The sequence below is a fragment of the Dermacentor andersoni genome, chromosome 4 (genome assembly GCF_023375885.2).
Source record: "Dermacentor andersoni chromosome 4, qqDerAnde1_hic_scaffold, whole genome shotgun sequence".
Lineage (NCBI taxonomy): Eukaryota > Metazoa > Arthropoda > Arachnida > Ixodida > Ixodidae > Dermacentor > Dermacentor andersoni.
Window position 1 is genome coordinate 188,429,040 of NC_092817.1, and position 26,669 is coordinate 188,455,708.

The 26,669-nt window shown below is 48.7% G+C and overlaps 1 protein-coding gene across 1 annotated transcript; it reads left to right on the plus strand.

Annotated features, from left to right (window-relative positions):
• Window positions 1-669: 669 nt before the first annotated feature.
• LOC129384861 (kelch-like protein 10) lies at window positions 670-25,255 on the plus strand. Its single transcript, XM_055070443.2, has 4 exons — window positions 670-987; window positions 3,721-3,920; window positions 21,093-21,232; window positions 25,057-25,255. Exons 1-4 carry the CDS (start codon window positions 835-837, stop codon window positions 25,248-25,250), a joined length of 687 nt encoding a protein of 228 aa, XP_054926418.2. The 5' UTR covers window positions 670-834; the 3' UTR covers window positions 25,251-25,255.
• The last annotated feature ends 1,414 nt before the right edge of the window (window positions 25,256-26,669 follow it).

The window sequence follows — 26,669 nt, forward strand, 5'->3', positions numbered from 1 at the left end:
CTCAACATTGATTTGGCAGCACTTTAGGAATGTGTGTTAGGATTGATGGCGTGGGCTGGGAGGGGGGTATGCCCCTTAGTTTCGGGGGGGCCCAGGCTCCGCCGGCCTTGCCCCCCCCCCCCCCCCGTTCCCTGGGTACGTGCCTGCTTCAAAACTTGTCCAGCCCATATCACCCTGCTCAGCTTCATTTGTAGTCTTCCCGTCAGCGCCCAATGCTAGGCGTCCCACTGATCTTTTGTTGCCATCGAGTCCTGATTGTACCCCTGATTTCAAGCGATGCGGTGGAGGCGAGCGCAATCTGGAAGTGCTTCAAGGAAGCGGGCACGCCGCTGGGTGGACTCCCAGATACTTACGCGCTGCACTGGGCAAGTGGTGGACGCCGTCTCCAGTCTATTAATTGTAGAAAGGCTGGAAAAGGAGTTTGTTTGAGATGTCGCGTAACAGAATTATGTTTCCTCGTGTATTCAAATTACAATCTGAGAGCTATGATGTCTGTAGGTTGTGTGTAAGTTGTAGTTTACGATTTTTCCACGTATTTTAGCTTGAGAAATTTAATTATTTCAGTCAATTCCTTGCGTCACATGGAAGGCCTGGGTATGTGTGGTTCGAAAAATCTTTTTCACGAAACGACGTTCGACAGCGAATTTTCTGCAACATGGCTCCTTAACCTTAACGCGGTAAACTGTTGTCCGATGCATCCACGCGCTGTGTAGTGCCGCGGTTATAAAGGGAAGAGACTGGTTCTCCGCCTGACATGATATCGCCGCCGTTTATCTACAGATATGCTTGGACAGCGACAACGTGCTGCAGATTCTCGAGGCAGCCGACTACCTGATGATGGACGAGGCGCGGGACAGGTGCCTGCAATACCTAATCAGGGAGACGCGCCAGGACAACTGCCTCGGCTTTGCCGCGCTGGCGAAACACCACTACGCGCCTTTCTTCAAGGAGGCGCTGTTGAAATTCATACGGGAGCACTTCGATGAGGTGAGCCGGAGGCATTGTGACATCCCTTCCCCTCACCGTGTAGGCAATGTTTCTTTTTTTTTTTTTCTTGCGCTGCTTTTCCGTAGTGGTAAGGAAGAAAAAGATGAAAAAAAAGGACGGAAATTGTACTTCGGGCAAATCGTACGCTCTGCCAATCTAGTGATGCTCAAGCAAGCTTCAGAATGCAGTGTATTGCAACATACGTACACTTTGCTGAAACCGCTACCATCTTTGACGAAATGTTCGGCTTGCAACGCGTTCCGCTATAGCGAAACTCTTTCATCGTAGCTATAGCAACGGTGAAAGAGTATCATATCCTGTCGCGTAAATTTGTAATGCCTGCAGCAAATATTTAACATGAACGCGCGCTTTTAAGGCGGGCATTCAATACTGTTTGCAAAGAAACGCAGCTAGCATGACAGACGTCACTGTATATACACATTTCATTGCTCTGCAATTGTAATGACTCACTAGAAAACACGTATGGCATGATCCTGCTACCTTGATTTGCATTGAAAGCGACTTAAAATTAAATTATGTAAACTTTAGACATTTATCGGCCGTCTGTCCTAATTCGTGACTCAGGGTTTAACGTCAGGAGAAATTAAGAAGGAATGTAGAGGTGCTGTACACTGTAAAATAATTTACGCCCTTAAAAGTTAAAAGGGGTGTAAATATGTCTATAACTCACACCCTTAGGGTGTGATTTATATAACTGACACCCTAAGGGTGTGAGTTGTAGACACATTTACAATATTTTTCACTTTTAAGGGCGTAAATTATTTTACAGTGTAGAGGCTGACAGTAGTAGGATAAGGAAGGGGGAATATAGCACTGTCCAAAACACTCCTTGCTGACCTGATTGCAGCATCACAATATAATTTGCACTGTCGTTATTATTCAAGTTTACGAAGTGGTGTCACTTTTTGTACTGTTTCGGTGATTAAAAAACTGCTGTCGCTCTTTGGATGCGGCCGGGAAGAAAAATTAAAGCCTAACCTAATGCTATATTGATCTAACAGAATGCCCTGTCTTTTAAAAACCCTTGTATCTAAATTTTTTAGCATATTGCGTTCTGTCCTTTTTATAATTATTTCGGAAGCGATTTGTTTAATTATTCATATAGGATATGAAGGCAGATGCATGCATAACTGCGTTGGAATGATTTCATCATATTTCCTCCGTTAGCTTTCGATAAAACTGACACCAATTTGATGTAGACAGACCGTTGTGTCGTCGCACACGAGGAAAAGCACCCAGGAGGTGCGTTAGAAGTACCGCGAGGTGATATAAAAATTCAAGATTTCGCATCGAACATACCACTCCAACGCGCGACGCTGCATCTCAATGTATGTGCTTATGCAAAGAAAAGCGGTATTTAGGATAACAAACAGTAGGAGACGGTTGCAAATCTCCGCGTACATGGCGATGTTGGTTTCAATGATTAACCGTCTTCTTTTTTTATTGTGCTTCAAGCAGGTTTTTTAGTTTTTTACATATCGGTACGCAATTAAAATGGAATTCAAAAGCGATTATTATACATCTCAGCTATCTTCATATCCCAGAAACACACAAAAAGAAGACGCAACTGAACGCGCCCTGCATTCTTATTGGAATTAGAATACAGGGTATATTAAGTTGCGTCGCCAACGAAACTTGCGAAGATACTCTTTTTTTTTTTGAGCGACGAAGCTGTAACTTCGCAGTTTGGCCTCAAGGACTGGAGGAATTGAGGGATTCCAGTGAGTGAAGTCACCACAGAAGGAGGCTAAGTGTCAGGTAACCAAGAAGGGAATACAGGTTTTGTGTTTTAGAGCAAATAATGTACTTTTTGTTGTCAAGTTTTCTGGAAAGTAATAGGACACGAAAAAGCAAAAAAAAAAAAATGAAGCATGTTAATTTTGTAGACGGGAACGAGATGCTAGCCATAAGTGCGATATAGTGTGTTTATCCGGGTAGGCTTATTCATTGCAGTTTATATTATAGAGGCATAAGAAAAAGCATAAAGCTTCCGCAACATCAAGACGTTAGCGTGGCGTCCACATTTTTACCCGGCCTCTGTTATGCTTCAGTAAATTACTGCTGATATTGTCGCAGTGGCTTGTCCAGAAGTATCCGCAGAAATGCCGAAACGCACATATATACGGATGCTGACACGCAGCTTCAAACATCCGCGTTTTGATGCAAGTAGAAAATATCCAATGGGTATCTCGCTATAGAAATAAGGCACACGTGCCCTCGTTATATAGAACCCACCTCCTCTACACAGTTTCCATCCGGTCGTTTTGACAACTTGGTTTTGTTCTGCATTCTTGCACTTGCACAGTGAGCCTAAAGCGTTATCGCAGGAAGCAACACACATTTGTGACGCTCAGAGCACCATGTTATTACTGGAATTGTTCTTTGTCACGTTTCCACCGGGAATAAACACGCTATAGCTTGCATTTAGCACTTGTAAAACTGTAGCATATCGTTCTTAGATATAAAGCTAAAGACGAGTAAGCCTGCCAAAGGAAAGGAAACGTCGTTGGATATGGCATTGAATGTACGTGAATACAGGCGCAATGCGCAAGTGACAGTGACCACGTGGGACCGATGCCAAGATAACGCACCTTCACGATGCACATGGATCACCTTGGGGCCCATCAATTTTTACAAAATCTTGAGCGTCCGAGACGTGACAGAGGTCTCCTTTACTCGCAAGGAGATGTCACGAGCACTTGTTTCGCTCAGGTTTGGCGCCACAGCGACGAGTTCCTGCACACCAGGCCCGAGCTCCTCTGCGAGGTGCTCTCTTCGGACGAGCTGAACGTGCGGAATGAGGCGGACCTGCTACGCGCGCTCGACCGGTGGACTTCGTCAGCCACGGACGAAGACCTGACCGCGCTGCCTGCGCTTCTTCAGTGCGTCCGTGTCGGTCTCTGCAGTCAATCGTGAGTTGGAGACCTCTGTGACAGAGAGCAACTGCGAAGATTGCGCAATACCGCGCAAGATGACGCATGCGTAAAATGCTTCAGCAAACATCTCTAAAGCCCTAAGCAAAGCAGATGTGCGATACGCGAACGAAACGAACTCAGTAGTGTTCACGTTCTTCTTGTGCTTCTAGAAATATTATTTGCCATCAGCTATTGTGGCTTGTTGAAACTTCATTAGCTAGCGCATAAAGTGTTCAATTAAACAGCATTATAAACGGAGCAGTTGTAGAGCCCGTTGAGGAGTACAAACTCAGTTTGATTCCATGGCCGTAGCTCTATGTACAATTTACTGTGTGCAAAAACCACTCCGCATTTTCACCATTACACAAGCTTTCGATTACGTTTTTGTTGCACGCAGAAGAAATGTCTGAATTAGCCATAAGAAGAAGTGACTGCTTCCATTACCCCAACTGCTATGCGCAACCGGTCAATAACAAAACAATAAGACAACATTGAGTTTCCACGTGTCCTTTATCGCTAACGGGGTAATCATTTTGAAGTTATTTCTGAATTTTTTTTTAGAAATCACCTGTGGAAGATGGCGTAATTATTGACCTTAAACTAGATTATTCGAAGCGGCGGGCATTGCTAGCAGTAGCAATTGAAATAAATTCGATTAATTAACAAAAGTATACTACATTTCTTGCTTAAAATTACTTTACGGTACATATTGTGATTTGCAAATTGTAGCCGGTGAGCTTGGAAGATGTATTGACTTGAAATCAATCTCTAGGATGACCGATGTTTCGAGAAATTATTTCCCAACGTGTGCGACGAAATACATGGGCGTTCCTGTCACTTTTATGCTTCAGTGCATAAATGACAGTCTTGTTAAAAAAAGCAAGTGGAACAATAATCCACTATTGCGGCGAATTTGATGGCGCGTAGCTCCAAACTGGAGACTCATTCCAAGTGGATACGCTTTGCAAACTTACCGGCTATAAATTGTAAATTGCAATATGTACCATAAGGTAATTAATTAGGAAGTTAATTAGTGAATTGCTTTACTGCGTTCAATATATCTTTCAATTTCTCATTCACTGGAGCTCAGTAATACAGCTCAATGACTAGGATTGTGCTAACTGCAGCAGGCGGTTTCAAAAATTTTGCGAAGCTTATGAATGACCACCTTACACTGTGGCCCCATTGTTTCGTGACCAAAATGATTCCGGAAAAAGCCATGTTACCACGGGTCTTGCTGGAAGTTTTCAGACGATGAACATATAATTTTGAAGATTGGCAAAACTAATTGCCCAGAGAAGTCGTTGGCATGCCTTTGTATGCGTCCTGCAAATTCTGTACCTTATATTTTGCTTCTAGGCCCAAATAATACAGTTAGCAGTTAATCTTTTCTGCTTAGTAAAGAAAACGGAAAGCTATAAATAATTCTAAATCGCTCAAGAGAACTCGGAAGAATACCGCATTGGTGGCGTTCGAGTACTGCGTTCGTGCAATGTTGACGGTTTCGCCCGCGTTGGCTTAAATGCCTGGAGGCAGAATACGCCAGTTTCATCTGTTCTTATGCTAAGAAGTGAGTAATATGGCGCATTACAGAAATATTCATTATAATAGATACAGTAGCTTGCAGACTCGTACAACTACTCTAAAAAGTAGTCTCTGCTGTGATATTTTTGGGCTGTGTTGTTTATTTAAAGCACACGGTCTACATGCGTGAAGTCAGCGTTTTGTGTAGGCGCAATGTGCTGGGGAAAAACTTGGAGGACGCTTAAGCTTCGGCTTCAAGGGAGGGACGCGGTAGCATTATCGCACCCCGTTCGCACCGCCCACTCATTCGCTCGGCATGCTCTTGAGACACACAAAGACGAAACGTGCGTTTGAGCAAGCGGAACGAACCAAAGAACTCGGTGTCTCGGAGGGTGAAACGATCTACGCGAGCCAAACGTCGTGATCGGCACGGACAGCCGGGCCGCGACGCGCCATGAAGGCGGACGCGATTATGGGGTTGACGCCTCGATGGGAGGAGAACCGCCAGGGGGCCAGCGAGTGCGAACGCGCTTCGCATCGGCTCTGTACAAACACGGCGATTTCGTTCGAATTTCCACCCACGCAGTGCCCATCTCTTCACTACACCGTTCGTAAAGGTGAGCGCTACCATCTGTTCAAATTTGGTGGCCGTCGGTACCCCCTAAGCGGGCCCACGGGCCGAAAACCGCCCTTTGTCGATCAGCTGCCGCACTAGGCCTCGCGCCACCGTGCGCTAAGCCGCTTCGACCTCCCCTACGTCGACAGTATGGAGGCCCAAGTGGTAGGAGAGACCATCGACCCAAAGGACTATGATCCCAGGGACTGGAATCATATCCTGAGCTTACCCACACGTCAGAAAGGAGCACCGAAAATCCAGGACCAAGCGAACGCCGCCACCGGCTCGCGACCTGCAGATTCCGTACACCAAGCGTCCCAGCTGCGCGCGACGCGTCTCGCGGCGCAAAGGTCGCAACGCCAGCCGCGTTTGCCTGAGGATGCCTACAAGATAGTGTTTCGTTTAACCGGGGGACTTACCTTGACCGACCTTCAACCGCTCCAGCTTCACCTGGCCCTGCTAACTGCAGCCAAGGACCTCCAAGCACCAGACGCCACCAGCTTGATTATGCACCCCCTCAACAATACCTGCACGATGAGTACCCCGCATAAAGCCGGCGCGCTACGCCTGGTCGCCATCCAACAACTCTTCATTCGAACCCAAGTCTACGCCGTCACCGCCTACATCGATCCCCCCCCCCCCCCGGATGGTGCAGTAAGAGGAGTGATCACTAACGCCTACCGGGAAGAAACCCCAGCACGGATTCTGGACAACCTCATCACGGGCAACCCTAGCGTCCCCATCATTGATGCACGCCGCATGGGACGGACTCGTTCGATTCTTATCACCTTCCGGACGGGTCCGGTGCCCCGAACCATCTCCTACGGAGGCGGACTCCACAGCTGCAGTTTATACAGAGGACACCTGGACGCTTGCACAAACTGTAGAAAACCAGGGCATCGCGCGGATGTGTGTACCCTTCAGCGTACGCACAACTGTTCAAGATGCGGTATCCCGCACCACCGAGAGGACACCCCGACATGCACCCCAGCCTGCATACTCTGTGGAGGCGCCCACATGACCGGTACTAAAGGCTGCAAAGCGAGGGGACGCCGCTCACCGCCCGCGTCACGACAACAGCACATCTCCCGCACACCGGAACGAGACGCGGACCGCTCCAGCGTCCGTCGCTCCAGCACGTCTCGCTCATCGTGTCGTTGCCGCCAGGACCAACAGTCTCCACAGCTTTCCTGGGCGGACAGAGTAGCAGGCAAAACACTGAACGCTCCCAGCAAGCCCTCAATCCCCCGCCCACACAGGTGGACCCCCGTGACTGGGAGCTCCAGGCCCTAAGAGAGGAGGTGAGTCGTCTTACCTCTCTCATCAAAACTCCCACCTTTACCCCTCTACCGCTTCCGCCAATCGTCCCTCCCACCCAACCCACGCCGCTACCTCAAACACCCACTGAAAACATGGAACGATCCGACTCCCCAACCCCCCCCCCCCCCCCACCTCACCCGCACCCAAGAAAAAACGCACAACAGAGCACCCACCCGTCACCCAGACCGACCTTCAATCTCTAGAGGCCCGCATGGACACTAAACTCGCCGAAATGGACGCGCGTCTAGAGGCAAAATTCAATCGGCTTATGGACCACCTGTCTCAACGCTTTGAACAACAAATTGAAGCGGCATTTACACGCATGGTGCACACCCTTGAGATGAGCCTTGCACGGTACGACACCCGCTCCAAACAATCGAGCAGGCCCTCCCCTCGCTGCAGCTCCCCAATCGCCCCTGTCAATCCCGCCCACCTACCCCACAGAACTCCCTACCCAACCTACCTATACTCACCCCACCCAGGCTACAGTATGGCGGGGCTACCACCTAATTCCTTATCAATTCTGCAATGCCACTGCCGCCGCTTCCGGGGCAAGTGCGCACCCCTCCAACTCCTCCTCCCCGCACTTCCCACGCCCCACATCCTCCTCCTTCAGGACACACATGCCCCTGCCACACTTCCCAGCTACACATCCGCTCACTCGGACGCAACGCATACACCCAGGGCTTCCACACTCATGCATCGCTCCATTACACACCAAACGCATCAAATCACCTCCGAGACGCCCTGCGTGATCACAGAAATTACACAACACACACACTCCACACCATCCATTTTTATTGCAAACATATACCACCCACCGTCTCATCCGATGGCTTCATTGGAAACGCTACTGCGAGATCTCCATCGTGTTGCAGGCAAGCATCCATTGATAATCGGAGGGGACTTCAACAGTCAGCATACTGACTGGGGCTACCGCACCACCACGGGACGAGGACGACGACTCTGGTCCTTGGTACAAGAGCTCCGCCTCACAATACACAACAACTTTAACACCCCCACGAGAATTGGCAACAGTGTCAGCGCGGACACCAGCCCGGACTTGACACTGAGCCGCAACCTTGCGGGTATTACGTGGAACACAACACATCACACATTAGGGAGCGATCATTACATCCTCTACGTTACAGTACCCTACAAACAAAGAACGACCCTTCACCTAACACACAAACGCACCAACTGGGATGCAGTCCGCGCCGCACGGGCGGCCCTTCCTGACGCTCCCATTACAGACATCGACCAGTGGGTGGCATCAGTAATGAACGATGTCTCCGCACAGACTCGAACCATTGACACCACACCAGATACGCCCACCCTCGACACTCACCTTGGGCACCTATTGGAGGCCCACCATAGCATCCTAGAGCGCTGGAAAGGGCAAAAGCTCAACCGGACCCTTAAAAAGCGGCTAGCCACACTGCAAACAAAAATTACTCAGCACTGTGAGGAGATCTGCCGATCCAACTGGGGACAGATTTGCGATAGTATGGCTGGCAATCTGTCCTCCAAGCGCAGTTGGCAACTCTCCGTCACTTAATTGACCCCACGCAATCTAATACAGCCACACAACAACACGTCACACGCCTTATACACAAGACCGACCTTTCTCCCGACGCACTCATCGACATACTTAGGAACACACAAACAACTCCCGGTACCTCAAACCCCCTGCCCCCCTATGCAGGCACCCCGAATGCCAATCTCGACGCGGAGATTACGGAAGCAGAAGTCAGAGCGGCCCTCCAAACTCTCCGCTCTAACTCCACTCCAGGAGTTGACCGTATCTCCAATAGCATGCTCCGCAATTTGGACGATCAGTCGATTGCCCAGCTCACGGGGTACTTCAACACATGCTGGCAGGAGGGCACCCTTCCGCAATTCTGGCGTCACGCCAAAATCTTATTCATACCCAAGCCCCACAAACCTCTTACACCTGCCAATCTTCGCCCCATCTCCCTAACCTCATGCGTGGGCAAGCTTTTGGAGCATGTTGCACTCGCCCGACTCACCCAACACATGGCGGAGCAAGACCTCCACCCGCACAGCTTGGTGGGCTTCCGTCCCCACCTGTCGGCACAGGACGCCATGCTCCAGCTCACACAGGATATTTCCGACCCCCTCATACCGGGCCACACAAAAGCCGTCCTCGCCTTGGATCTCTCCAAGGCCTTTGATCGCCTAGACCATCAAGCGATAGTGGCGGCGCTCTCCCCCTTGAACATAAGTGAACGTATGTACACCTATATTCAAGCATTCCTTAGGAACCGTACAGCCGAAATTCACTTCGGTCCCCACACATGCCGCCCATACACCCTTAGTGGGATTGGCACCCCCCATGGATCTGTCCTCTCCCCTTTTCTCTTCAATGTCACTCTCATTCCCCTTGCCCGCAAACTACAAACCATCCCTCACCTTCGGCACAAACTCTATGCTGATGATATCACTCTATGGACCACCCATGGCAGTGATGGAGACATAGAGAATACTCTGCAGTCGGCAGCTACCGTCACCCAAACACATGCGCGGAGTATCGGACTCTCATGCTCTCCGGAGAAGTCGGAGCTCCTCATACTCCGCCCCACAACCCGAAACTGCCCCACCACCCCTATAACCGTGACACTGGAAAACCGGTACATCCCTGAGGTACACACTCTCCGGGTACTGGGCCTCCACATCCAAAATAACGGGAAAGACACTCTCACCATCCACAAACTCAAGCGGACGGCGGTGTCGATATTCCACCTAATCCGCCGAGTTTCTGCACACCACCGGGGTATGAAGGAGCATGACCTATGTCGTCTCATTCATGCCTTCGTCCTCAGCCGCTTTCTCTTCACGCTCCCCTACCTTAAACTCCAGGGCAGAGAAATCTCCACCCTGGATGCCATGGTCCGAACAGCATTTAAGACAGCACTACACCTACCCCTAAATACCTCCACCGAAAAACTCCTCCAGCTAGGCTTACATAACACGATAAGTGAGCTTATTGAGGCCCCCCGACAGACACAATACATACGTCTCGCGAGAACCACCACCGGCAGACACATCCTACACACCCTCGGTATCAGGATAGCAGCCACGGATCCCACACAGCTCCAGGTCCCCCACCACATTCACCGCGAACTTCTTATTAAACCTCTCCCTAAAAACATGTACCCCACCTGCCACGAACCCCGCCGCAGAGCTCGCGCACGGGCGCTCCACAAACACTATGGCACGGAACCGGATGCTGTGTGGGTGGATGCCGCATGCACAGGTGAGGACGCGGTTGTTGCCATCACGAACCCCTCCCTACAACCGATTACCACCCTTCACATATCCCCAACTGCCACTTCGGAGGAGGCTGAAGAGGCCGCCATTGCCCTAGCTATTACGCGAACGGAGGCCCGGTATATATTATCGGACTAAAACTGCGATACTAAATTTTGCTCGCGGGAGAGTTCACGTCCCTGCATTTCGCATACCGAACTCCCTCGCTGCACACCCGCCCCGCCACATGGAGCTCATATGGGTGCCTGCCCACTCTGGGAATCCTGGAAACGAGGCTGCCAACGCTTTAGCCCGAGGTTCTCTCAACCGGGCACCGGCGGCCTCCGATCCAGGATTCTCACGGGAGCGCATGCATTCATTCAGTGAACTGACTCAAGCCTGCAAAGCCGAACGTCGACTCTACCCCCCACCCCATCCCTTCCTCGACAATTATCACCAGACACTTTGGAGGCGGCTCCAAACACGCACCTTACCCTCCCCTTATATGGACGTCAGACTGTGGAGTTTTGCAAGACTCGTAGCGCCACCTGCCGGTTCGAAGAGGCAGTAATTGAGTAGTGCGAAGCCAGACTCCCTTCCTAAGTTGCCTATGTAGCTAGCGACTGCGAAACAACGATTTAACTAGATTTTGGTCCATATTACGAGTGTTTTGCGCATTTAACACCTAGACAGAGAGCTATGAATTTCTCTACGCTAGTCGGACGCGCCGCCGAACTGCCATAAAGCGCTTGCTGGCTCACTCTTCAGACCGATGGCGGAAACGACGGCAACCGGGATAGCTCCGCGCGCTACGAAGAAACGCCGCAGTCGACGCTGCTGTTGTGTTGTAAATTGCCATGAACGTGAAGGACTGAATAACAACGTTCAGTTTTACCGATTTCCATCGCGTTCGTGTGAAGGGGAAAGGCGAGAGCGCTGGATACGGGCCGTTCAACCTGTTAAGTAATCGTATTACTTGCACTCCCCACAACATAGTGGCTCGCATGAGAAAGTGCGACAATTTTGTTATTCTGTAATTGTGTTGCGTAGCCCTGATGGAGGACCGTGGTAACCAAGCGAAAACTCAAGAATCTGCAGCCGCCACTTCGTTGGTAACAGAAAAAACAACGTTGCGAACCATCCTGCTTATGTGCCATCGATATCGCCTTTTAACAGACGTCCGCCTCCGCTTGACTCAACAAGTGGAACGGAGATATTTGCCAGGTCAGCTTAACCAGACATTTTGGATCATTTATGAATTCAATATCCTGTTCTAGAGCATCGTTGTATTGCGAGCTCATTTCTACTTTCGGTATTTTGTATGTCCTGCGCCGATACAACAAGCACGTTTCGCAATGTGCTGAGCCTGCTCGACTGTGTTTTTCAAATGTCAGCAATAAAGTTGCTGTAGGAGCACTGGATGAGTAATTGCGATGTAACGCACGTGTGTAAAGAAAAAAAAATTGACGCGTTTATTTACATTTATTTGTGTGCACTTGTTGCTAGAAGCGTCTGCGAAAACTTCTAATTAAGGTACTGAGCGATGCTGTAGCTCCTGCGAGAAAGAAAGATGCGGCGCGTAGGCACTGTAGGAAGCTTACTTTCGTTATGATCGCACGCTGTTTGCTGCCTTGGAAAACGTTTTCTGTTTGCGGCCCTGAAAAAGGCCATGAAAGGATTTACTCTGTAAATAATTGCGAGACTAAACCTTACGATAAAATACGTCAAAATATAGGAGATACTTAAGTCTTGTGTTCAGGACATATTCAATATGAACAAATTTGAAATGCTTATATTTTTATGCTAATGTGCCTATAGACAAACCTGATGCTCTCTGTACTTGCGAGTTGCAGCACGCCGAAATAGCACCTGAGACTTTATTTTATATTGTACACGTACTTCGCCCTGCTGAGCTTCCTTTCCGAAGCGTAGATGGGCGGAAGAAGCTTTCCGAGTCCTTGATTTTTAGGAAACCGTGCCTCAACACAAACGAAAGAGAAAGGTCCATTGTGGCCTATGCACCTTCGCTTGCGGACAGCTCTCCTTGCACTATCCAGTTCGCGCCAAGGCTGCGATGGGGGCGCTGGTGACGGGTTTTTCCGCAGCGCCGCCTGGGCAGAGTCTGAGGTCTATACGCTCGCGCTATCACCACGTCCACACCGACCCCTCCTGTACCCTCTGCCACCACCCCAAAGCCACTCTCGATCACATCCTTTTCCTCTTACCGGCGGATCCTCCCCCGCGAGGCCTGGAGCACCTTCCTACTTGGGAGGCTTGGGAGACCCTACTGCGCTCCGAGGACCCGGCCAAGCAAACCATCGCCACAGGCCGGGCTGCCAGCGTCATGAGCCTCCGGGACATGAACGTTTGAGTGCAGTGGAGCCGTGCGGGGGTCCAAGAACCTGCGTGTCCGCAACTTCCCTGTGTGCAATAAAGTTATCACCACCACCACCTCGATGGGATCGTCCTCTAGCTCTCTTGGGAGCACCATGTAGACGCATGAATCCTCGCCAGCAGCACGGCACACATCGCAGGGGACGCTTTCCCAACAGACGCGCTACGGCGCAGCGATCACGTCAGAGGCGTCCCGCATCGGACGCTGCACCTAGGAATCGCGCTGTGAGTGGAAAGAGGAGCCGCGTCTTCTTCGTGATTTTGGAGGGGGAAAATACGCTCAGTTCTGCAGCCCATATGGGAGCACGGCGCAGCGTAATGGGGAATGGGGGCGGGGAAAGAAAGATGAGAGGATAGAGGGGGAAAGGGAGAGATTGGTTTTAGGCAGCAGACGTCAGCATCATCCAGGGGCGATGGCCGGCGCTCGGGCAGAGGCCGTGCGAGGCCGGAGTCTATTGGCGATCTAGGAGCCCGTTTGTGTACACATATTCAAGCAGGCTTGCCAGTGCTGGGAGGTGGTAGCGGGCCGGGAAGAGCAGGTGTGTCTCTGAGGTAGCCGGAAGTCCATACCGTCGGTAGGTGGCAGTGACTGGAGCGCGCTCCTGGGCTAGTGCTGGACAGGTGCAGAGTAGGTGCTCGAGGGTCTCGGCGTCACCGCACCTTCTGCAGGCCGGCGAGGCGATGCGTCCCTTGGCATGGAGCCTAGCTGCCGTCCACACGGAGCCCGTGCGCAGACGAAGGAGTGTGGAACGGTCCCGTCGCGAGAGGCCGTTCTCAGGGAGGAGTTTTGGGGCGCGGTTGGTAGCTACCCTGCTATCCGGATGGCTGGATGTGAGCAGCTGTTTGAGTCTCTGCCTGGAGAAGTCCGATGCTGCGACTGCTCTGGTGAGTGGAACGGTCGGGTGGTGGGCGGCCTTAGCAAGGACATCCGCCTCCTCGTTTCCAGCGATTCCTACGTGGGAAGGCAGCCAGTGGAAGGAGATGGCTACCCCCACTGCAGAGAGGGCCGAGATTTTTGCTCTCAGGAGGGTCTCAGTGACTCCGTGTCGATGGTGATCGGAGAGTGCCTGGAGAGCCGGTCGTGAGTCACTTAGCACCGCCACTGGTTTTGTCGGGGGGTCCTCCGCCAGGAGGTCTGCAGCAAGGTGGAGTCCCGCCAGCTCAGCTGCTGTGGAGCTCGCGCGAAAAGGAAGTCGGCACTGCCTGCTCCTGCCCTCAGATGGGATGGCACATGCCGCTGCTGCGGAGCCATTGGAGAGCACGGAGCCATCCGTGTACACGAGCAGCCTGCCGTCCAGCTCTTCCAGGAGTTTGCCAATAGCTGCCTGTTGTAGTGCTGCTGCTGGCGTCCGGCGCTTTGATGCTCCATTCAGGGATAGGTGCACCTCTGGAGGCTTCTCGTGTGGCGGAGGTGTGACCATGGGCACTGGTCGCTGTAAAATCAGCTCCTCGTAGAGCTGACAGAGGCCCCCCATGCGAGATAGTGGCTGGCTCCGCAGTCGGCAGAGCAGAGCCCCACCATCTGGAGCACGGTGCAGACGGTCAATGTGCCCAAGGGCACGTTGGAGCATGAGGAGCCGCGTCGCCTAAACATGAGGGTTCAAGTGACGCACGCTGGAAGTTGGAAGGGGAGAGAGCAAGAAAACTTATTAAACGCAAGGGTATTGGGGCATCCTCGCACCGGTACCTGCACGGCCCCAATGAGCTCAAACGAGACGAAGGGGAGAAGCGGGCGAGTGGCACGCCACCTGTCGGGGCAGCGCCGTACATTGCGAGGACCTGTGTTTGCCGCAAGATGGCTCTGCGTGTGCGCCAAGCGCAGAAATGTAGCGGAAACGCACTTCGCTACGCGTTTAACTGCCACTTCTGCAATTTACATGCTCATAATTACCGATATACACCGCAGTATAACTCTCTACGGCACCTTTCTAAGGCAACACCGCATTCACTAGGGGCGCTTTTGTCCCGCTTTGAAGCATCGAACTCATGGCTGAGTGGTAGCGTCTCCGTCTTGCACTCCGGAGACCCTGGTTCGATTCCCACGCAGCCCATCTTGCAAGTTTTTATTTATAAATTGCTTCCGGGATTTTTCGCTCACGGCCAACGACGTCGACGACACCGGCTTGTCTGCGACACGTGCTCCTTAACGCTGTCGCGTTAAAAACCGAGTGTTCGCTTTCTGAGGCTGGCACGGTCATTTGCGACGAACGGCCCCAACAGGAGGTCGAGCCTTTCGCACCAATAGCGCTCACTGAACACTTTCTCAAAAACAATGTTCCTATGTTTGCTATGCATTTCCACTGTGCAGGATCCAGGAATGGCTTCTGCGCGTTCACTTCACGTAGCAAAGCCAGATCGTAGGCCATTGAAAAGTACAGCCTTCCGCTGGTCGCCTTTGACGCCGCCATTTTGCGAAACCCTTTTGTCTCGCGCTCTCCCCAACAAGCGTGAACCACGAGAGCAGTACGCAAGGCTCCCCACGTACGTACGCAGGACTTGGATGCGTGCGTGCGCATCATGTATCGCGTACGCATCATGTATCGTTCGTGTTGCGTACTGTGCATGCAAACTCTGCAGAACGTAGCGATCTTACGTACGCAACGCCGTTGCATACGCAACGTACGCAGTACTAAAACTGTAATAGCAGCAAACGCGCATGAACAAAAATATTTGCTTTCAAATTTTTTAACTCCGACCAACCTCGTTTCATTTGAATGAAATGTCTGTTAGCATCTCAAAACTTTTTTCTTTCTTACTCGAAGTATAATATTTTCATTCCAAAACAATTATTTGGGGTTGATTTAGCTGCTTAACATGAAATCTCTTTATGCGCTGCGGTGTCAGCGGTTTTTGTTCGTTGCTTTTGTAATTTGTGGGAGTCACTGCTCTGCTTGTCGGGCAGCTAGCGGGTCGCCTTCTGATTACAAGAACATCGATAGGAAGCCTCTGCACGATGGTGCAAATACCGCTGTGGAGTTTTGCATTGTCCGTAAACGTACTAACGTTTACGCAATAGCGTGTCACCGGACAAGCGTACAGCAGCAACAGCGCTGGTAGCGACATTTTTTTACGCATCCTGTGTACAGACAACAGATAAAGCTGCAATTACCTTTTTAATTCCACTTATCTGCTGGTGCAAAGCGTTCGTTAGCTACATATTCATTAACGTGCAATACTTTTACGATGTTTCTTCTACGAAAACACTTGTGCAGCCCAAAAACGTTTCATACGTATTGTACAAACATGATGCAGGTGGTACCACTAATAGCTATGCCATTTAAACATGAAGTATTGTCAATTTACCTGCTATGGTCAGACAATAGAAGATTTAGTGCCCGTGGAAATTGAGGTGGCTTAGTGCTAGCTGTATCAGCTGACTAAGCGGAGTTGAGCCTACGTTTATATTTTCGCATGGTGATGTTGCGGTATCCAGTATCTTCTATCTTAAGGTACGCGATATATTCTTTCATGTATTGGAAATACAGATACTGATACACATCTTGCCAAACGTATGACGATACAGGTAGCAGATACCAAAAGAGTATCTGAGATAGTATGTAAAATACATCTATCTTTGATACGACCAAGCACTTATCTCAGTGAGCGGCTACGTCGTACAGTGCACATCACAAAAGCTAGCGTGGACACTCCGAAAAAAGCAGGTAAAACAAGGAAACCTGGGAATCTTCAGATTGTCTTGGCTTTTTACCTTGCAGTTAGTTTAGTTTCACGGTGGAAAAAGCTCAACTTTAGCACATAAGGACAGCGAAACGTGTTAAACTTGCGCGTTTGCGACCCCGAATCTAGTTTACCGAAAAAATGCGCCATTGCGAAACTGAGTAAAAAGTTATTTGCCAACAATAACAAAAAAATATGTTATTGTCAGAAGCATATTAGAGGAAGCTTTTTAAGTCATTTCCAGATTAGTCCACGTTGCTTTCACGTGACAACGTGTGCTTAACTGAACTGAAAGAAAGAGCGGCTTAACTCTGTGTAGACTGCTGTTCAGTCCGACGGCAATTTCTGTATCGACTACCGTTCAGCTCATCGGCAGTTTACGTTCCCGTGTAACAGGGGTATTGAAGAGCCATGAGTGGTTTTACCATCTGACGAAAACAAACAAGAATGTATAACATTCGCCTGATTTCGGCATATTAAACTATAACGTTCTGTGCCAATGCTCACAGAAAGGCACAATAGTATCATCCCTACTGTGTCTCTATTATGAGAACGTGTTTATAACGAAGTGCAATAATGCGCTAACAATGCCAAATAAAAAGAACAAGAGGTGAGGAGTGAGGTTGGTACCTGAAAGGAACTCTGTTCGATTAATAAAAGTAAGACAGCACGCAAGAAAACATCAAACAGTAATTACACGCAGAGATAGCGTACAGCTTCGTGCAAAGGTCATGTACTACTGCACGCTGTCAAAGTGACCGTAGTCACAAGAGAAATTAAATCGTGGGATTTAACATCGCCATGCTGCAGAGTAGGTTATCGGGGATGCCGTAGTGGATGGGTCCAGAACAACTTTCACATCCCGGGTTCTCATTATGCACCGAAAACACGGTGCGCGAGTGTATTTCGCGTTCCCCTCCATCATATGCATAAGTTAGCTTCGCGCATACTGACCGGCCTCCAAGACCAGAAGGTCTGTTAGCAACGTTGCTTACTTAGCCTGGTGAAAGGCTATAGTACAAGCAAGTGCGCCATTCAGCAGCTGCATTTGTAGCTGTGAAGTGAGTAATACGTCATGCGCAAAACACCGACAACGCCACCTGTGCGCACAGAAATTACAAACAGGTAGGTTAAAATAACAACCAATATGTAAAACATTGCCACACCACGTTTGTAAGAGCGCGAATATGAAACTACTGCGCATAACAGGAAGCACACGAAAGATGAATGCCAAGGCAAAAATAGTTGTCAATATTTTTTGGAAAAACAACCTAGCTGAGACAAAATAGTACGAGTACGAATGCGCATACCTAAGGTTGTATGAAAACTGCTGTTAAAACATCTGCGGATCCCCTCGCACCGTGGAAATTAGTTTAAGCGAGGCTTTTCTTTGTGTTTGTGAAAAAAGCTATTTCTGCCTAGAGTCAATTTGCATAAGAGATCCAGGACCCAGATCGACACATTTTCACTGAAAACTAGCTCACTGAATTGTGTCTTAATTACCCCACAGGTCGTGCGATCGACTCCAACCAAAGAATGGGGATTTGACTGGTTCGGTTGCCTTATTAACTTCGCCTTATTTTACACCAAAGGTCGCGTGTTCGACTCTCGGCCTTCACAATGTCAATTAGAATCTTGAGTCGAACCCACGACCTCCGTCGCAGTCAAACACTTGAGGTTCGCCCATAACTCTCATCAAAGCTCGTCGGTCTTAATTCGCCTTAATTACACCAAAGTCGAAGATTCCACTCACACTAAATGTTGTCGGTTTTAATTAAATTCGCCCTAATTACACCACAGGTTGTGGCTTCGACTAGCACCAAAGATGGAGGGTTCGACTCCTTATGAATTTTGGTGCCATTACGCCGGATAGCATAGCGCCGGACATCGGATTTTTCGTCCCATGAGTCATCTAAGGTTTTCGCCTTAATATGGAAGTATCAAAAAGAATACAGCAAGTGGTTTAGTACGCGTGATTGAAAAATTGGCTACGCCGACTGACTGAACTTACTGAATTTCGTCAGACACTGACAAAACACCATTTCGACAGATTGACTCAGTAAGCAAGTCAGTCAGTTATTCAATGAGAACTACGGTGGTGGTTTGTTGTTTGCCAGTATACTAATGGTGCCACATTATTGTGGAGGGTCGCGTAGTAATGAATCTTTCTTGCTAAGAAGTTGAAGAAAGAAACCCAAATCTAAATTTTTTCCTGCCTCTTCAAATAATTCTACCCTATCGTTTTTTTTATTAATTAAGATGGTCAGTCTCACAGGGGGATTTGCTTTAGATTAATGTATTTGATTTACGTCGAATTCTGTCGATATGTTCACATTATCGATTGAGAATTGATACCACACTTGCAGTTTTGAATTTGTGCCATATAATTAGAAAAAATGGACGAGAAGTTGAGCACTAGAGTGGGCGTATTTTAGCTTTTGTCTCAATATAACACAGATTTCAGTAGGCAGACGAAAAAACGCGGAAAGCAAATCATATTCCGTGATCTTACGTACCAGAAACACAATCTAATTATAAAGCACGCCGTAGCGGGAGGCTCAAAGCTAATTTTTTTCCACCTGGACTTCTCTACTATGGCGAGTGTCTCAACAACCTCCCCCCCACCCGATCAGATCAGGCGCGATCGAACACACGACCTTGGGCTGATCGAACTCACCCTGTTGCTATTGTGCCTCTACAGTGAGTCACGAAGAAATCCTCTCCACGTGAAAATTTAACGAAGAGTTGCTAGTTAAGATTAAACTTGTAGTGTGTCAGAATGGAACGAGAAGAAAACGAAATAAGAACGATATTTTATGATGGAATGATAACACGTAACCGAAATGTTATTTATTATTTTGTTGTGGAAGGAAACCGAAATGTATTTTATCGATTTTTGGTTCAAGGGGAAATTCGGCTATCCGAAGCAACCGACGTCAGGCAACGTCAGTATCAGCGCGTATCTCCGACACGGCCGCTGGATAAAAGAAGACCAACCTTTCCCCTACAGGAACATGGGGGTAAACGAAGCCTGTCTTGCGTGCATCTGACCTTCATCACGGTTAAGTGACCCACAGGCAACGATGCCGGATTGCTTCGCCCTTCCGCTCCCTCAGTTCGTGAGCTTCACGTTGTTGACTGATTGGGCTCGCGCGGCTCTAACGGCTGGATCGACGCGGCGACGGCGAGCCCTTTCACTGGCGAGTACTCGCTGCCGCTCGTCGGAGGCTGCCTATTCTTTGGCGAAACGCACAACGCGTAGCCGTCCCAACCGCATTTCGAGACTAAAGTGAACGGAAACGAAGCCGGCGCAGCACACGCGATACCCTTTCCTGCCCATTCCCTCTCCGGAGGAAGCGAAACGACTCTGATTGGTTGCGCGCGTGGCGTGAGCGCGCGCCTATGCAGCTGAAGTCCTTGCTAATGACTCAGGCTCCGGCGCCGGTGCCGCTGCCAACTCGTCAAACCGCCCTTTCCCGCAGCTTCTCTGCTCCGGGAGCAACAGTTTTTTTTTTTCGTGACCACGACAACGCCCTTTGTAAGTCAATACAAGCTTTGCTTGAAAAGAAACCTGCCGCGTGATGGGCATAAAAATGCGCCAGGAACGCGCCTGGAACGCGTTCCTCACGAGATACAGCAGTTAGCGCCAATCAACCCAGCTACCCAGCCAAGCGGCCGAGAATGCAACCGCGGGTGTCACGTTCGCTCCCATTGCAGCCCGCCTGACGCGGCAGGTAGCACCTTTTTATCCGGCGGCCGTGTCTCAGGGGTCCGCATAAGCGCGTGTCTCAGGCAAGGATAGTGCGAGCGATAGCTGGTCGAGTGCTCCACTAATCCAAGCCTGCCGCTCGGTGCACTAGCAGATCGGCATCGTAGCTAAACCCAGGGCTTGCGCGCTGAAGAGTTTATCGCTTAGTTTTCTACGGGTTCAACGCCTTGTTACCGAAGTTTTATTCTTCCTTAATATTCGTTTGAATTCGTTTTATAGGAACGGCGGTCTCGCATTTGGCCGGTACATTCGATGACGTGCTGTTTCTGAGATCATGTTAGTGGCTCGATTCGAGGCACTGAGTATGACCTCAGAATTTGTAATTCACTTATTGAGAAGTACAAAAGCTATTCTTTTATCGTTACTTTTCCTCTTAAATTCTTGCATGAGAACCAAAATCCTTATGAACCGTTACGGATCATCTTTTTTTTCGTTCCTGAACTGAACCGGAATTGAACTTTTTTCACTGAAACGAAACTAAAACTGAAACGAAAAACATTTCGTTCTGACGCCCTGCACCTAGGTACTTGTAAACCTGGCTTATTATTGGCTGGCACCTGATGAACATTCATTACGGCCGATGACAACTGGTGAGCAGGGACCTGGACGAAATCCGGCAGCGATGTCCAGACTTGGTGTGTACCAAGGAATACCAGGAGGCCGTTGAGGAAGCCCTGCAGCGGGGTCCCTGTCGCTGCCAGCCCAGTCCGCTGGTGCTGCGGGCCACCCTAACACCAGGTTAGATGTGGGCGTTGAAGACAAGTGTTTCGTGCACGAAGCTCCGATGCTCCGGCTAAGCAATTAGTGAATATCACCCAGTATGGTGACACGCTGTAGCAAGAGCGGAGAACAGAAGAGCGAAAAGCGATAGTTAAATATTTATCTTTTTGTGGTCCAGCAGAACAAGCAACACTGGTTGCGCAAGGATAACGGCGACGGAGTCGTCATTTGTTAAAATTTTGTCAATGGGTAAATTAAGCTGGCTATTTATGCATGATTCATCACACATACGAAGTAATTGCTGGTGCTCGCGTATATTCCAGAATGTACGCAACCGTTCACGTAACGTTTGAAATCAGAATAAATTGGAGCAGTGGGCACGGTGGCACCGCAGAAGCCATGTCCACCTGTAACTCTTCTTCTATTCCTTGAGCAGGTTGGTTTTTATTCGTAATATGGTTACAAGAATGATAATCGCTTCATTGCAGAGCTGCCGTGCCCAAAAGTGCTTTATTTATTATTCGCTTCTCTATATCTGTTGTTATCTGGTGACATTGAGACGAATCCAGGTCGTAGCACAGCAGCGCTCTTGAAAGAACTGCTTGACGGGCAACAAGCAATCAAAACGGATTTAGCCGTCTTGGGCGAAACAATAAAACAAATTGATAAGACGGTGCTCGTTTTCAGGGACCAAGGCAAAGTGATAGCTGAGTTGAATAGGACAAAGAAAACCCTGAACGCGTCTGTAAAAACGCTATACGATAGGCTTGTGTCTTTGGAAAACAGAAGTACATGAAATAACCTCAGGGTTTCCGGAATTCCAGAGGGCAAAAAGTAAACAACCGAAGAACAATCTACAAAAGTGCTCATCGACTTATTTGATTAGCAGCTGAACGTAACTGCACACAGTTGAACGAGTACATAGGATCGGGAAATGGTTGAGCAAACAGCCGCGACGTGTTATCCTAAAGCTTTACGATTCCAGAGAAAAGTCAGAAGTATACAAAGACTAAATAACTAAAGGGAACTGGTATATCTATTGCTGATAGCCACAGCACGGAAACAGTTGCCAGACGCAAGCTTCTCTGAAATTCTGCGCAAGATGAACGAAACCAAGGACAGCGGGTGCATCTTGACTATGATAACCTGTTCATCGATGGTGATATGCACAGTTGGGACGAGGAAAAGAACCGCCGAGTCAAGGTCAGGCGTAATAAGAGTACTCTATCAGCAGTAAGCCAGGACTCACTGAAACAGAGAGGGAATCATGAATTTCGTCTAGTTAACTTTAATGCTAGAAGTATCGTGAATGAGACTGCAGGCTTAGAGCACATTTTAGTCAATTATATCCAGACGTTGTTATTATCACAGAGACATAGTTGCGTTCAGAGATTCAAGATAATGAGATAATACCTCCCGGATGCCAGATAGTACGTCGGGATCGACAGTTTTGAAGAGGCGGTGTTGCAACAATGAAAGAAAATATTGAATTCAAAACCCTAAGCGGTATTACCGGACACGAAAGCCTTTGGTGTAATATGAATATTGGAACGTCACCAGTCCTTCTCGGTACAGTTTATCGACCGCCAAACTCACCTCTTTCATTCTTAGAGTCGACACGGAGTTACTTAGATGCGAACAAAAAGCGCAACTGCCGACTACTCCTAACCGGTGACTTCAATTTATCTGCACTTGCTGGGACACATTCGCAACAGTGTCGCGGGAATAGGCACACTGTGATTTGCTCTTTGACATTGCATTCACCCATGACCTTTCACAAATTGTTCTTCAAAGTACGCGAAAGTCGGGGGAAAGTCCGTCTATCCTGTATCTGGTATTCCTTGAGGGGCGCTTTGACCAGTTTGAAGTGTCGGTTGAGAAGGGTATCTCAGACCATGAAGTTGTCTTCGTTCAGATAGCACGTAGCGAAACAATGTCAAAACGTAAAGAGGCGATTACATATGTTCCCAATTTTTCGAAGCTGATGACACAAGTATCATTGAGTACTTGTCATTGGCACTGGACAGTTTTGATTCTCAACGTGATATCAATACCACGTGGGAATCGTTCAAGCATATTATTTTCCATTGTATTAGCAAATTCGTGCTGCTTCGTAAGAGAAGGAAAACAAAACGGAACCCTTGGATCAACAGGGAAATCATCCAACTAAAACGTAGAATAAGCCGCCAGAAACGGAAAGTAACAAATGACCCCGCAAAAATGACTGAGTTGTCTGCACAACTCCGTTCTATGATTACTGAAGCCAAAAATAGATATTACAAAGAAACATTGACAGATTTCATGAGGTCGTTTTCCGATAAATTTTGGCGTTACATGTCGAAAAAGGACAACGATTTACATAGGAGTGTGGCTGATAACATTGTAATAATAATAATAATAATAATAATAATAATAATAATAATAATACTTTATTGACGACTTTAGAATCATACAATGGAAGAATCGGGCCTACCAACGCCGCACTGATTACTGATCCTGCAGTAATCAGTTCAGTAATCAGTAGTTATCGATCCTGCAGTGAGTGCTTCTTCTTACGAGTTCTTTCAGTCGGTGTTTTCTGTTCCGTCACAATCCAGTATTGAATCCATAGTCTCTCCATTGCTTCGCTCGGAAGAGTTGTCAGACGTTGAAGTCTTGTACAAGGGAATTGTAGTTCTTGTACTGAACACTGATGTCCAAAAATCGGTAGGTCCCGATGACAGACCGAACGCATTTCTGCGCAGGTATGCGGAATGGGTTGCGCATTACTTAAAAATTATGTTTGACGCGTCACTTGCGGAAGGTCGAGTTCCTGATGACTGGCTTACGGCAAAGGTTATACCTGTGCAAAAGTCTGGAGATAGAGAGATAATTGAAAGTTACAGTCCAATATCGCTGACTTGCGATTGCTGCAAGCTCCTAGAACATGTTGTAGCCAAGTCAATTTACACGTACATCGAAAATGCGAACTCATTTTCCCCAACCAACTTGGATTCCGACAGCGCCTTTCCACAGCAACACAGCTTCTTGAAACAATCCATGACTATGGTAGCACATTAAACAATAAGAAACAGATAGATACCATCTGTCTTGATCTGTCGAAAGCATTCGACAGAGTGCTACATGCAGAATTGAATGTGAAACTGGCTGATATTGCAATGGACGCGAAAACAATAACATGGATAACCGCGTACCTCGGGGGCAGAACACAATACGTCGAAGTGGAACACATTAAATCAAAGCCGTTGAACGTGACGTCTGGTGTCCCACAGGGGTCTGTGTTAGGTCCTGTACTATTTTTAGTATATATTAATGACATTTCTTCTGCAGTTGACGAAGGTATCACGGTGCGACTTTTTTCCGATGATTGCTTATTTACAAAGTAATTAATAGCATGGAAAATCAGCAATTACTCAGTGACGCTCTTGCCAGTAAATGCGCCCACGTTAGAGCAGTTATACAGTACAACCGTACGCGTCCTGGTAATCACAATAAAAACGGTGTACCCGGTAATAAAACTTTTGTATCCTATTATGTACGGCAGAAAACAGATTGCTTTATGAAATACATTTTTTTTTTGCAGAGTGCTGGCATCAATAGAAAATGACAATATCATTATCTTATGTCTCCGGATTTGTTGAGTACACAGAATTGCCGCTGCATAGCGATTTGATGGGCACCGCGTATGCCCTCGCCAATCTACCCGGTACAATTTCTCATTGCTGCCTCATTCGCTTGTATCGCTTAATCGACTCGGTATATGAGCACACGCCATTAATTAACAGTGTCGCCTTTGGCTTTCGTTTTTCAACTCATTTTTCTTGGTCGCTTCCTTCATGCAGGCTCCCTGTTCTGCGGCGGATGCGGTGGCTCACCCCCCAACCGCTGGCGGCCACGGCTCCCGTACGAGGTGCTGGCTGTGGTGGGAGGCTGCTCCGATGACGGACAGCCACGCGCGTCCATCGAGGTGTATGACCCCAAAGCCGACCGATGGATCGTGCACACTAACAACGATGCCTTCACACCCAGGCAATAAACTTTGCCCGCACTTGGCCTCTACCATCAGTGCGGTTTATCATGCTGTTAATGAAACGGGGGCGCTATAACGTAAAGCTATTCCAAACTTTTCCATTCCAATTCTACAACCAGCCCTCCGCGATTGGACAAAAATTTTTCGGGGTCACCCCCACTTCGCCTGTCAGTCGCGCGATGTCACGCAAACCGCGATAGCTCCCCATCCGATGTGACGTGCACACTCTGATCATGCATGATTGGAATGTACAAAAGAAAAACAGTTATTTCTAACACGAGGCCTTTCCGCCATTAGCCCTCGGCTGTTGGTGAAAAGTTTTCGGGCTCCGCCCACTTCACCTGCCTGTCATGCACGTCACAAAACCGCGAAAACTCACCGCGTCAAAGTGAAGTGTACGCGTTAAAGATGCCTTAATATGCCGAACAAAACTGCATTTTTCTCTGAATAGCAGCAGGCGGTCCCGTTCCGCAAGAAATAAAAGATGGCTGCCCCCGATGGCTCAGGCATGGCTACTCGCACCTGCAGGAGAGCATAGGTTTATTTGCGTAGAATAAAGCTTTTTGCGTGGCTGTGTAACGTTTTCAACCTGGCTCGGCCAACTTTTCTTTGCAGAGGATCCTTTTTAGCGGCATTCTTAACCTTCTGTCGCATTCTGCTGCGAGTTTCGACCAGCCACCGCAAGGTTAAGTAAGGGAAAACGGACCAGTTGCAGACGCCGGCACCACCCTTTTCATCCGGTTATCGATATTCAGTGCACTGGCTCGGCCCAATCGAATCCCTATCCACTTGAGCGTGCTCCTCGCCCCTTATCAGCCAATTAGATAAGACAAGCCGCTTAGTTTAGACAATGTTATTCGTTTTTAAAGCAAAGAAAAGTGACCTCCTATAAACGAGGAGAGCGTTTAATTGGTCTGTTTAGACAACTCTGCGGGTCGCCGCCAGATGTTTGCGTCGGCGGTTACGCAAATTTGACGTCAGGAGATTGGAATAAAACATATTGGAATAGTTTTATGTTATAGGGCCCCAGGCCGTTGAAAGTGCCCATTGCTAGCTGTCCAGTGAAGATGTCGGCAGCTTGCGCACGGGGAGAAACGTGTGAAGTGCTGCCATAGAGAGCTTGTAGGAATAATGCAGAGATACTTATGGCTGTGGCGCCGTCGTCGTTCTGTCGTCGTTAAATACAGTTCCGGGTGCCTGCGCTAATTTGCACTTTCGCGCAAAGAGGGGCGGGTTGGCCTGGGAGCATTGCAAGAGAAGTTCCTGAGGTAATAAAAAATTAAATTACGGGCTTTTACAAGCCATAACTACCTTCTGATTATGAGGCACGCCGTAGTGGAGGAGTCCGGGAATTTCGACCACCTGGGGTTCTTTAACGTGTACCTAAATCTAAGTACACGGGTGCTTTCGCATTTATGCCGCCAT